This window comes from Mandrillus leucophaeus, unplaced genomic scaffold, assembly GCF_000951045.1.
Source record: "Mandrillus leucophaeus isolate KB7577 unplaced genomic scaffold, Mleu.le_1.0 Scaffold4, whole genome shotgun sequence".
Taxonomy (NCBI): domain Eukaryota; kingdom Metazoa; phylum Chordata; class Mammalia; order Primates; family Cercopithecidae; genus Mandrillus; species Mandrillus leucophaeus.
Window position 1 is genome coordinate 3,356,112 of NW_012104253.1, and position 12,907 is coordinate 3,369,018.

At 54.7% G+C, this 12,907-nt stretch overlaps 1 protein-coding gene across 11 annotated transcripts in view; it reads right to left on the reverse strand.

Annotated features, from left to right (window-relative positions):
- LOC105547877 overlaps positions 1–11,559 on the reverse strand; it is a 35,311-nt gene extending 23,752 nt beyond the window's left edge. The window contains exons 1-6 of one of the 11 annotated variants that reach the window (XR_001007298.1): positions 11,450–11,559; positions 8,857–8,965; positions 7,928–8,638; positions 6,585–6,663; positions 1,798–1,941; positions 1,374–1,507 (exon numbers count right to left, since the gene is read on the reverse strand). Coding sequence is in view for 8 of the 11 variants with exons in the window: in XM_011991619.1 (XP_011847009.1) it covers positions 1,374–1,507; positions 1,798–1,941; positions 7,928–8,049 (400 nt within the window). In the remaining 3 variants the exon portion in view is untranslated. Of the gene's footprint in view, positions 1–1,373; positions 1,508–1,797; positions 1,942–2,127; positions 2,233–5,038; positions 5,169–6,144; positions 6,259–6,584; positions 6,664–7,889; positions 8,639–8,856; positions 8,966–11,449 lie in introns of those variants that run through there. The other 10 variants (XM_011991620.1, XM_011991623.1, XM_011991625.1 and 7 more) reach the window with 10 other exon arrangements.
- Between the last annotated feature and the right edge of the window lie 1,348 nt (positions 11,560–12,907).

The following is a 12,907-nucleotide window of genomic DNA, read 5'->3' on the forward strand; positions in this document are numbered from 1 at the left end:
GGGGGACGGGGGGCGGGGAACTGCACACCGGCTAATGCACGCACACGGCTGAGGACTAGAGGCTGGGCCCCACTCGGTGTGCAGCTCTGTTCATCCACTTCCTTCTCAGAGACCCCATGTGTGGGTCTCCAGTGAGGAGTATTGGCATCTGGGCCAAGGACAGTGCTAGGGCCCCCTCAAGGCTCCATAAATGTCTAGGGGAATGGAGCCAGCCTCACCCCATGGTTCAGAACTTTCTCAGCGCCCACCCAGATTCTCTGGAAGTCTAACTGCACTCATTCACCCTAATGGCCACCCCAGGGGCGTCAGATATGAGGGATGCCAGGATCCTGACACTGCCTCCCAGGGCGGCTGGCTCTAAAAACACCCCATCGCCCTGAGTGAGCCACAGGATCAGTCCCTGGGAAGCAGAAAGGAAAGTGGCCTGAGCTGAGCTGAGCCTCCTCTCCTCCTGCCAGCCCAGCCTTCACCCTGGCGTGGCTGTCCAACACGCAACCCTGAGCCCCCTGCCCTCCACGACACCTTGCTTGGTTGCCGTGCAAGCCACCTTGCTGCATGGGTGCTCCCAGGGTACCCAACTAGACCCTCTGGTCCTTAGTGCAAAGCCCAACCTTAGGCACCCCAGAATAACCCCAAGCCCGAGCCCTGGGCGGCTCCCGGATGCATCTTGAATTAGTAAAACACAAATAAACAAATGATGAGTCCTCGAGAATTGTGTGGCTCCAATCCCCTGCTTTCTTCTTCTCTACCATTGCTGATTTTATTTAAACAAACAAAAACATTCCCATCTCATTGCAATGTCAGGGGTGAGGAAAGGAGGAAAGAGAAGAACTTGCTTAAAAACCACTATTTGATTAAAGGACATCATCAAAGCCTCATGTGTGAGAAACCACGGTTCTCACAGAGCGGGACGCTACCACGGCTGGTGGAAAGAAATGTCTTCCTGGCTGAGGAGCAGGCAAGCTTTCCCATTTCCTCCTCTCTCAATGGGTCCTTGGGCCGGGTGTGGGCGGGGCAAGTGCCCCCTGGATCCCTTCTGACAGTGTGTTCAGCAAAACCGTACTGAGGGTTCCTGTGTGTCTGGCCCGAGCTGTTCTCGGGGGTCTAGAATGGAGGTGGACACTCCCCACTTACCATCACCGGCCCACAGCATCCATCAGCCAAGCTGGACCCCCACACCTGCTTGCTGGGTATAGCAAGGGTCTCCACTCCGGGCAGCTCTCCGGCCCCCAGACCCCTCAGGCTGATGTGAAGAGGATTCACCTTGGCAGGGTGCCTCCTCCCCAGATTAAATGCTGACACTCTTGATCAGAGAGGAGAGACATGAGCTGAGCTAATAAAATCCTGGTGTCTCAAGAAAGCAAGAAACTCACCCCAAACCACGAAGGAGACGAGAGGCCCGCCAGGAAGAAGACTTGGGTCCAGGGTGGTGGGCCCCATCGGGGCCTCTTCCGCGGCGTCCATCAGCAGTTCTTCAGCTGACCCAGCCAGGCCACGGCCCACGTGCCTTGGGGAAGGACAGAGAGTTAGAATCATGGCAAGGCAAGCATCCCGGAAAAGCCAAACACGCCCAAGAAAGACACGGGGCTTGGCCTCACCTGCAGTTTTTTGCTTTTCAGTGGAGTGGGGTGACTAGTGGGGGATGCCCAATGATAGGAAAAGGTGGAAAGAAGCAACGGGCTGGGTTAGAGGCAGCCCCAAACCCAGAACCAAGTGGGGAGCAAGGGACCAGGCAGGGCAGAGCGCAGGACTCTCAGGGCCATGGCGAAGACAAGGGCAGGCAGGGGCAACACCCACCAGGGCACGATCACGAGGGGTCTCTGGGAAGGGAGAGGCGTCTGTCCATAGCCCTGAGGCCAGGCCCACAGGAGGAGGCATTGGAGGATGCTTGGCAGGAGATGGAGACACCAGCCGGGGCTTGTCGGGGGCACTGGGAACCTGCTGGAAACAGGCAGCTGGAGTGGGAGTGGCTCCTGGGTCAGGGCAGTGATACTCAGACCTCAGGAGGGCCAGGTGACCACAGGTATGGGGTTGGCAGGGAGAACCAGACTGCTAGGCAGAGGGCTGTGAAGCTGAGCCCCGGAGCCCAGGGATTGAGGCAGAGAAGGGGAGGTGGGTCAGGCCCACCTCAGGAGACAGAGCAAGCGGAGCGCCGGGTGGGTGAGGAACCTGGCCGTTGGAGAGCCACCAGGGAGAGCCAAGTCAGCAGCTGGGCAGAGGCAGAGCCTGCAGGTGCTCCCTGGAGGTTTCCCCTGCTGGTCCTCTGCATGGGACACGGGCCCCAGCAGCTGCTAGAGGGTTAAGGAGCTGGACCAAGCCCCGGGGGAGGAAGGCATCATGGCAAGGGAAGGGTCGCAGTCACAACCACACCTCGAGAGGGAGACCTGTGGCCAAAGCCCGGGGGCACACACTACAGCTGTTCCCATGCCCACTTTGGTCCTGAGAGACTCAGGGCCGGGGTCCAGAACAGCTCAGCATCAGGGATGGGGCAGGGAAGGCAGAGAGGGAGAAGGTGCTGGCTCCGACCAGAGCAGAGCCCTGGGGATAGCTTGAATCTGCCCTCACACCCTCCAGCCTGACCTCTATGGAGCCGGAGTCCACTGCTCCAGCCCCTGGGGCAACCCCCCGGCCCGCCCTCCTGGGGACACAGAGGCCATCAAGGGATGGGCTACGGTGGCAGGTGCCCAGGCCAGAGCCAGGGCTGTGGATGTGCTCAGTTAGGATCAACTGTTGGATGATGGATGGCCGCGCAGGTGAATGCAAGGACGCAACCAGCAAGGCCCCCGTTCAAGTGGGGCCAGGGTCAGAAACTGCTCACACCCTTCTCAAAAATGAATTCCACCCTCCAGCCTTTGCACCTAGAACTCTTCGCGTGGCCCACCTGGTGGCTCAGCTGTGGTGGTCGAGTCCTTCCATCCACTCACCTGGCAAAACCCTACATCCCACATACTCTAACAGAGCCCCACTCTGTGCCAGGCTGGTGCTGGGACACCCTGAGGAAGCACGGGGCTGGCCAAGGGCACCACAGGAGGGCCAGGTCAGGGATTGGGGAGGGACAAAGGGAGGGAGACATTGAGAGAGAGGACAGGCGAGGAAGAAGGCAACAGAAGCAGAAAAAGCAGTGGCTCAAGGAGCCAGGTTAAAGGGGCTGCCCCTACACTCAAGGAAGCCATGAGATCCCTCTGCCAGCGCCTCAGAAAAGTCCAGAAACCCAAGCAGGATGGGGACGTGGGGAGTTAACTTTTCAAAGTTTGTTAAGGCTACAGGAGCTTTGGGCACAAAACCCCAGAGAACCTGCCCGGGGCTAACTGATTTCTTCCATGCCCTCTCCAGGCTTTTGACTGTCCACAGGAGCTGCTGTAGTACTAACAGTGGCTTTGGGGCCTCTGTGTTAATGATTGCCATGTATCTGAGGGTGAGGAGGGTGCCATCGAATCTTCGTTACTATCGAAGAAAGTCTTCTCATTTAGAATCAGGCGTGCTCTATTTTTCTACTCGCCAACAGCTACATGGCAGGGAGGCCAGGTTTTTGTGTGATCTCAGCTTCAGAGGTCTATACCCCAGTCCACCCGTAGTCTCAACACTCCCCTAGACAGAGTGGCCAACTACATCACTGGGAAAGTCTCACCTTGGCAAAAGGGGATGAAAGAGATTGCCTCAGGCTTTTGCCCCAACCTGCCAATGGAAGATCCTTCCACGTTCTTTCTCATAGGGCACTGGGGTAGAGTTGGTTTTGCTAACTTGGAAACAGTATCCAATTCTAATTCACGATGTCAGAGAACCGTTAGCCAACAGACTCATCAAGGAAGGAAGGCCCCATAAGGTTTCAACTAATAACATTTTCTTGCTCCAACTACCCCCCTTATCCCCTAGTTTTTTCCCATTTGGCTAAAGGTCCAACTGGAGCCTAAGGTTAATTGGAGTGATCTAATCATGATTGATCTGCCTTGGGGTGAGAAATGTCCAGAGCTTGGGACAAATAAGGGCATGTTTCAGACTCAGGACATACCTGCTCTAAAGAATTATGGGCTCTAGGGAGCTCAAAGATCAGAAAAGAGGATGAGGGCTCAGTTAGGGTACAGGACATGTGGGTGAGGATATTAAGGGGCAAAAGAACTACTACAGGCCGGGCGCGGTGGTTCACACCTGTAATCCCAGCACTTTGGGAGGCCGAGGCGGGTGGATCACGAGGTCAGGAGTTCGAGACCAGCCTGACCAACATGGTGAAGCCCCGTCTCTACTAAAAATACAAACAGTAGCCAGCTGTGGTGGTGGGTGCCTGTAATCCCAGCTACTCAGGAGGCTGAGGTGGGAGAATTGCTTGAACCTGGGAGGCAGAGGTTGCAGTGAGCTGAGATCACGCCACTGCACTCCAGCCTGGGCGACAGAGACTCCATTTCAAAAAAAAAAAGAACTACAAGTTCTGATGCTACATTCCCAGATGTGAGTTTTAATCTCCTCTCCACTGATTGATCCTGACCAATCAATAGCCACTGTGCCCCAGTTTCAACAGTCTGCTGGAGTCAAATCTGAACCCCAAACTATGCCCTCTTATGGGGGGCCCTCTGGGATGCCAACATACATTCACTTCTTCACCTGGCTAGGCATTCCATGGGTACTCACTTTGCAGTCACTCCCCTAGGGCCACGCCTAGGAGTTACTACTTGCCTATCACTTGTTAATCTTGAGTGAGTTTTGGATGTCCTCAGTGGGTCCTGAGACAAGTCAGAGGAGAGCTAGAGTAGGGAACTGATCACCAGTGGTCCCCCTGGCCCTCAGCTCTTGGAGAGAGGGAATGAATGCTCTGGCCAGTTCCATCTGCGCAAAGGATCGAACAAAGCCATTTTCTACAATGCAACCCTGTCCAAAGCCCCCCTTCTCAAAGCTGCCTGCAACTTTCAACCCCACTGAATGGACTTCGTGCTGGGTCAGAGGCAAAGACTTAAATGAGGAGCAAAAGAAACGTCGACTCCATCACCAAAATTAGAAGTGTGGCTTAAGAAGCCACATCGCCCCGGCCCGGCAGTGGCCAGTTCACCTCATTATGATAATCAGTGTGTTTTTCCTTCGCAGACAAAGAAGGCTCCTTATGCGACGAATATTGGAATCCAGCAGCTAACCTCATTAACGTCTGCAGCCTCTTCCTTCGACAAGGCCCAAGATTAGCCCTGTGTTCATTAAGGGAAAAGGACGGAAAGTGGAATAAAACTGAAAAACACCGCCGGGGTAAGGGGGAGGGGAGGCCCTCTTCTGTTAGCCATTCATTCACTGAAATACTTGGTGTACCTTCAGGATTTAATCACCAGCGAAGGGGGAGGTGGGGAGGGGGCAGGTTTTACCAGGATGTGGGAGGTAAAGAGGTTAAGCTCAATGGAAGGAGTTAAAAACCCAAACTAGGATGATTTGATGTGAAAGCTTCCTGGGATTTGTCATTGGGATAATCAATTTAAAACCTTCTTCCCGTTTGCTTTCTTTTAGCCCAACCTAACGTAAGGGGAAACCGTCTTTGGATGTGTTTTTGGCTTTTAATATTTTCCAAGTCTCCCTTTCCTACTTGTTTTTTGTCTTTAATGCCTTTGTTTAGTTATTCTCTTCTCCTGTCTCTCCTCCACGCCCCTCCCTTTCCACTTCTTTCTTCTCTTTAGTCCTCCCCATGGGAACCTAATGTATACGAAAATCTAGTGGTGCCTCCAGTTGTATTTTTCTCATGAATGCTTTATTGACTTTGCTTCAAGCCCTTCAAATAGCATCTGGTGCTTACCTGTGAGACATCCCACCTGACCTGCCAGATAAAGATGATTAACCCTATTTTGAAACTGAGATAAACCTGGCTTGGAAAAGTTTACCTACCCCAAGGTCTCAGCACTAAGTAATTTAACTAGGACTCAAACCCAGGTCAGCGACTCCTGACTGCTTAAGACAGCATGGTAAGAAGCAGGTCCAGAAGTCGAGAGACCTGGGTATGCAAGTTCCTAGGGGACGCTAAGAACGAGAGAAGGGGGAGCAGGTGTCTCTGTGAAGGGGAGTGTAAGGACACAGAAGTGAACCGGGGCCGCAGAGCCCTGTGAGAGAAGGCATGAAAATGTGTCGTCGTGTCCATGAGCTGAAAACATGACAAGGATTAAGCTACAGAAAAATCTTTACCTTTGTGAGAGCCCTTCCACGGAGTAGAGCGAGTCAGGAAGCAGTGGGTTGAAGAGGAAATTGGAGGTGAGGAAGGAAGACAGCAAGTGTAGACAGGCCTTTCAAGAAGCTTGGCTGTGAAAGGAAAGACAGAGGCTGTAGTGGCTAGAAAAGATGACAGCAGGGACCTGGGAGGCTCCAGGCTGCAGGCAGAGCAAAGTCAGAAATGCAGAGGGAGGCCTTCTGAAGGAGGCCGGGGCTGAGACAGGTACAATTCTTCCTCTAGAACTCAGGGAACAGGAGTTCAATGATCCAGTGGGGCCCAAACTACAGAGCCTCTTGACAGCCTCTGTTTCCCTGGGAGTGGCAGTGGCCGGCCCTGACTCAGGACAGGGAGTTGTGAGGATCAAATGAATGGACGGTTGCAAAAAGTGACAGAAACATCCACTACCATTACTCACTGGGAGCAGGACTCCCGATTTTACAGCCCACTCGAATCTCACTGGGGCCCGGATTTTCACTGACCATAAATTATTCGTCCTGAACATTAAGGATGTAAAAACCACTGGTAAAAGCTGCCAGTCTCTGGAAGACAAAAGGTCCCCTCCTAATAGCCTGGATTAACTCAAAGCAGGTCTCCGCCCACTTCGTTTGTCACCGTCCAAGTCATCCTTGCACCTCCATTTGCCACATAATCCAATCAGTCCCTTTCAGAGGCTGGGCAGCTATTGTCTACACCGAGCTGGGCTTCTCTAAAGCAGCCCAAGTTGGTTTTGTCTTGTCTGGACAAAACTGGTTGGCTTAAAAGAGGACGAAAGAAAGTCCTGATCAAATGAGGACCCCAATTAGGTTCCAAGAGACTGTTTTCATTATCTTTGTACCAGATACCTAGCCTGGTGCACTGGGCAGATTGTCGGTGCTCCAGAAAATGTTTGTTGAATTAATTCATTTTTATTTATTCTGGAATTTCTTAATTGAACACAAACACACACAGCACCTACTCAGTGCTGTTCTCACTAAGGGAGAATAGGGCTGGACATGTGAGCGAGGAGGGACAGCCTCGGGTGGTTAAGTAGCTTGCAATTTCCACAGCAATTTACAAAGCACTTTCATAGTAGTTACAGCATTTGGTCTTCAAAAGCGCCCTGTGGGGTAGATACACGAGAGGGGTGTGTGTGTGTGTGTGTGTGTGTGTGTGTGTGTGTGTGTTTTAATCTCCATTTAGACCATGAAAGAAACTGAAACTTAGAGAAGTTAAGCGACTTGTTTAAGGTCACATCATTATTAAAAGGTGAAGTCAGCACATGGTACCAGCACTGGGGCCACCCCGACCCCCAAGACCACCCCAGGCAGCTGGGATTTCAAACAGTCTGTCCCATTGTCAAACATTTGGTTTGAAATAAAAGGACTCTTAGTATAATGCTGGGCCAGAGGGGAAACAGGGGTGAGGGCAGCTAGCGTGGCACCCTGGGTCCAACTCCAACCCCTTTTCTTGCCAGCTATGTGACCAAATACTTATACCTCCCCCCAAGTTTCAGTTTCTTTAATGTAAATGTAAGTCCTGCCCCATGGGACAGGGAGTTCAGTCCTCACGGGTCCTCTCTTCCTTTCAGCTTTTTTAAATTACACAAATCAACACTAACAAATTCATCCTCACCTGGAAATGAGGCTGCCTCATTTACATACACATATTACATAAAAATCACATGTTCATGTCACATAGAAAGTGCTCTGGAAATGGCCACATGCATAATTCGTGTTCTTACTCAAGTCAGCCCGTCGATGGTCTCTGCAAAGCCCCTACCTGATGCAAGGAGAGCCCGTGGACAAGGGCTGCCTGGAGTGCTGTTGGAGAATAAATAAGACGAGTAAGACAAGCAAGAGGGGTGGGAAGGGACTGACCTGCCAAACCTTTTCAACAAACATTTGCTGATCACCTCCTCTATGCCAGATCCTGCCTGAGGCCTCTTTTATCTCATTTAATTCTCACAACAACCCTAGGAGGTTGCTCCCATCGACCCCATTCCCCAGAAAAGGACAGAAAGATCTCCAGAGAGGTGGGACATGCCTTTGGTGATTCAGTAGCATGCTCATTCCAGAAGCCCACCCAGGGCCTTGGAGTTGCCAGCAGGATGCTGGTCAAGCCCTTGGCCCAGGTCCCCCTCCTGAGAAGTTCCCAAAGGGATCCTTCCATTCAAGACATCGTAAGGGTGATGACAGAGTCAGTCAACAAAGACTGACACCCCCTTGGGGAGGGAAACACTCCAGTTTGCTAGCAGGTGAACACAAAGACTTATAGGAAAGTACTCATAGAGTCACAGCATGAGCATAGCAAAGGTCAAGGCTTAATGCCCAATGCCCCCTCACTAGGGCATTGGTTTAAGTCTTTAGGCAAGAGGGACAGCTGGCTGGTCAGTTCCGGTCCTCTTCATCCTTTGCCATCCTGGTCCTGGGGGTCAGTCAGTGGCTGCTTTGTATGCTGGTGGGATCCAGGAATCCGTGCTCCTAGTGCCCTCTGCAATTGATCAAAGGTTAGAGAACCTGCTTAAAAGCCCAAGCCTAGATCATAATTACAGTTTAAGTTAATTAATTCCAATTAAAGCTGATTAGTTAAAAATTTAAAATTGTCTTTTAATTGCTAGTGGGTCTGGGGGTGGTGCAAGGACAGTGGTGGGGTTGGGAGATTCTACCCGGCATGTTGAATATGAAACGATAGCAGGAGGGTTGAGGTACCGTAAGGCGTAGATGGGCAACAGGCCCCTTGGTAGCAGCTCGGCATGAAGAGGAGATGGTCCTTGAAGACAAGGAGGTGGACGTATGATGTCATCCCTGAGGAGAGACCCTATGGCATGGGAGGGCGGCAGGTTAGAAACCATCTTCGTGACCTCTAATGGCCAGCACCGGAACAGCAGAGAGCCAAAGGGGGCAGGCGGAGGGAAAGGCAGGGAGGAGTGGCAAAGGGGAGGAGTGAGGAAGGCTTATGGAAGGGCTGGGAGGGAAGAGGGAGGGGTATGGAGGGAGGAAGCAGGGGGGTCAGGGAGAGGGGAGGAGGGAAGGGGAGGGGAAAAGAGAGATAAGGAAAATGAGGGGGGAAGGGGGAGGAGGGAAGAGGAACGATGAAAGAGGGAGGAGGGAGAGGAAAAATAGGAGGGGGAGGAGGGATGAGGAAATGAGAAAGGGTGGAGGTAGAGGAGAAATGGGAGGTGGAGGAGAGGAGTGGGAGGGGGTAAGGATGATTTGATTGACAAGTCACAAGTGTTAGCTGTGTGCGCGTGCGCAACTCAAAACCCAAGTTAGCGTGGCAGGCACACACCGCTAGGGGGCGCGCGGCCCGCACCCGTAACCCAGGAGCGCAGCCACCTGCGGCGCCCCCGCCCGCGCCGGCGGGCCTGGATGGACAGGGGGTGCCCAGCAGGTCTCAGGCTAGGAAAGGCTCCACAGCCCACCCCAGGCCACCGCGCCAGGTCGCTACGCCCCCTCGACACCTCTCCAGTCACCACCAGCCAGAGCCCACCTGTGGCCGCGGCGCAGCGCCTCCCGCCCGCACCAGGAGCCTCCTGCGCCCCCAGTCACCCGGCCCCAGCCCCGGAGGAACGTGGGCCACCCAGCAGACCCGCGCCAGGCCCCTCTGGAGCGCCGCTCCGCCTGCTACAGGGAAACGCAGAAATCCCAACTCCCACCTTCGGCAATCCAATTAATTAAACACACGTTCACTAAAGTCAGAAAGACCCAGTCCTCCAGACACCGCTGTCACGCATGTGGGTGGTCTCGGAACGAGAGACAGAACCTGTGACATCGCTGGAAAGTAACGCAAAGGGGGCCACCCTGCCGCTCCCCGCCTTCGCCCCCAGGCGTCGACATCGCGCCCCTAAAAGTCGTGCCTGCCTCCTTCGCCACAGCAACAATTTCCAGACCCCGCTGATGGCGCCTCACTGACCTTGTCACTGCCTCTCTCTCCATCCTGCTCAAATAAGCCACACTTTCCTAAGACCCCCGAATTAAAAAACCACTGGAAATCAACTAACGTGCCTCTGTGCGCCTCCACGACACCCGAAGCCACGGCGCCAAGGCCGACCCCAGCCTCTGCGGCCGCTCCGCAGTGAATCCGGGGGTCTCGAAACTGTTCCCTCTTGGGTAAATGAATCCAGGATCCTCCAGTGGATCCCGCGCCCGACCCCCTCCATCAGGAGAACAAAGGCCACCTCCCCTCCCCACCCCGCCCCCCAAAATTCCGCAGTGCCGCCAGCGCCCTCTCGCGGCCAGCCAGGAAACCTTCCAGAAACCTGCCACGTAGCCACCCGCCTGCGCCCCCACCAGGCCCGCCGGCCCAGGGTGGGAGGGGGCGGCCTGGGGGGGCTTGACTCGGACAAAGGAAATGGCAAAAGGCAACTTGACCAAAAGTCCAAGCCTGCAACATGTCAGGATTTTCGAGTGACCACCATGCAACGCTCTGAAGACCCCCGCGGCCCCCCATCCCCAGCTCCCAGCATCCAGACCCCAGCAACACACCTCTTTTCTTCATTTCTCTCCTCCCTCTTCCCAGACCCAAGGATACGGCCGTCTCTCTGCCCCAACCCACCCCCTGCATCTATTCTGCCTCTGTCCCCAACCCCACGACCCCCTTCCGCAGGGACTGATCCTAGGGGGCTACTGGCAGGTTTGCACTTGGGCGCCATCTCTCTCCACTGTGAAAGTGGCTGATCAGGACAGAACCAGATGATATCGGGTGGAAATTTTACTCTACATTTTGCCTGGGGTCCACACTGCACTAAACCTGTGTATTTGGATTCGGAAAACCTCGTGAAGAGGAACCTCCACTCCTCCCGCCCACGATCCACCAAAAACCTGGCCAACAGCTGGCAAGGCAAATATGCCCGGGAGACCCTTCTATTCGGGTGCTGCCCCCCCTAATTCATGGGGCATGCAGAAGGCATCGCCGCCATATCTCCCACTATTAACGCGATTCTAGAGGCGGCTTCCAATACAGGAAATCCGGGGTTCGCCCCCCAGTGACTGCCACACACCCGAATCCAAGAGGGGTTCCGTCTGATTCCTCCCGCTCCTCTGAAGTCCCTGCCACCCAGCCCACCCTCAAGGACTAGACCCCCCAGAGAGGAGCCCTGACTTCCCCCCAGGGAAATGTGCCTCAAGATTTTCCTTCTGAAAATTTTGTTGCGGACACTCGGGGACCAGGCGAAGTGGCCGCCTCCAGCAGTAGGACCCGGGATCAGGCTCTCGGCGTGTCCAGGAGGACAGAGCCCATCCCAGAAGGGGATGCCGTCTTCCTTTGGCACATCCTTTGCGGCAAGGATGGCCAACCACTCACCAGGTGAGGGATCCTCTCGTGGGCGCCCCAGCTCTCCCGAGGAGCCGCAGCCAAGGCCAGCAAGCCAAGGCGCGCTCCCTGTCCGCTCTCCGCCGTCTGCGCTAGGGGCTGGCTGGGTGGGGTTTATATGGAGGCGCAGAAGGGGTGGTCTCTGACGTCAGCGCATTCTGCTGCAATGCGCTCATTTCTCTAAAAGTGATTGGCCGGAAAAATGAGCCCCCCAGATTCTATGACAAATTGCTCTAGCCGCACCCAGATTGCAGCAAAGAAGGGAGGAAAAAATTCTGCCGCAGTGCCCCTGGCCGCCATGACCAACACCCTGTGGTCACGGGTGCTTTTTCCCTGCGTGAGCTCGACTCGCCAGGCAGGGTGAATTCGGGCACAATGTGTGGGGGGAATGGTCCCGAGGGCTGGCTGTCCTCAGGCGGCCGAGGGCCAAGGTGGGGCTGTCGGGGCGCAGATTCCACACCTGGCGGTTTCGGAACATCCATCGGAGGATGCGGGCTTAGCGAAAGAAAATTATGCTTTCTCTTATTGTTCAGGAAAATAAAACGCCCGGGCGACATAACTGGTTTCCAGATGTAAGCCGGAGGCTGTCACCCCCTCCCAGCCCACCCGTGCGTTTCTGACTGGTTCTCTTTGACACCGGAGACAGAGCTCCGCGGCTCCGAGTCAGAAAAACCTGGCTGTGAGTCCCGGGCTCTGCCGCTTACAACTCATGTTCACGGAACCCGCTATGCCCCTTCCTCTTTCACGGGGTCCGTTTCCTCCACCTTAACGAGGGGTACCCCCCTACACACACACCAGGGTTGTAATAAGAATCCAGACAGGAGTCGTGCCCTCTAAGGAAAGTACTTTTAGAGGGCGGACTGTGTCCCATGTGGAGATGCCTGGGCTACTCCTCAAAGTTGGGGTGATCCCCACACACATGCCCTTTGGAAGAGCCCCACCGCCACCACCGCCCCGAAAAACAGGCAGCGACACATGTTGCGCCGAGCCCCGCCGCGGCCTCGGCTCCGGGGCTGGCACATGAGAGTTAATCCCTAACAGGTGGGAGCCCTCGGCAGCTCTGCCCGGCTCTGAGTGGCAGAGCGTGCAGGGCCGTCAATCAAATGTCCTCTCGCAAAGGTCAAAATGCTGTTGAAAAGGACCGAGGATCTATCTTAGGGTGACAGGTGGGTGGCAGCCGGGAGGACAAGGATGGAGTGCCCGGTGACAGAAAGCGGGTGAGGATGAGCAAGGGGCCCCAAAGAGGACAGCAGAGAGGCCCCACAGAGGGCATCAAGTCAGAACCGCTCCCCCGCACTTCTTTGGGGGGCTCAAGTGGCGTCAGAGGGAGCCCCCCATGCCCAACGATCCCACGAGGTGACTGTAAATCAGACGGGAGCTTCCGGGGCTGAACAGAAGGGAGAAAGGCTATTTCTACGTCCACAGTTAATGACTAGGGAAGTGAACATT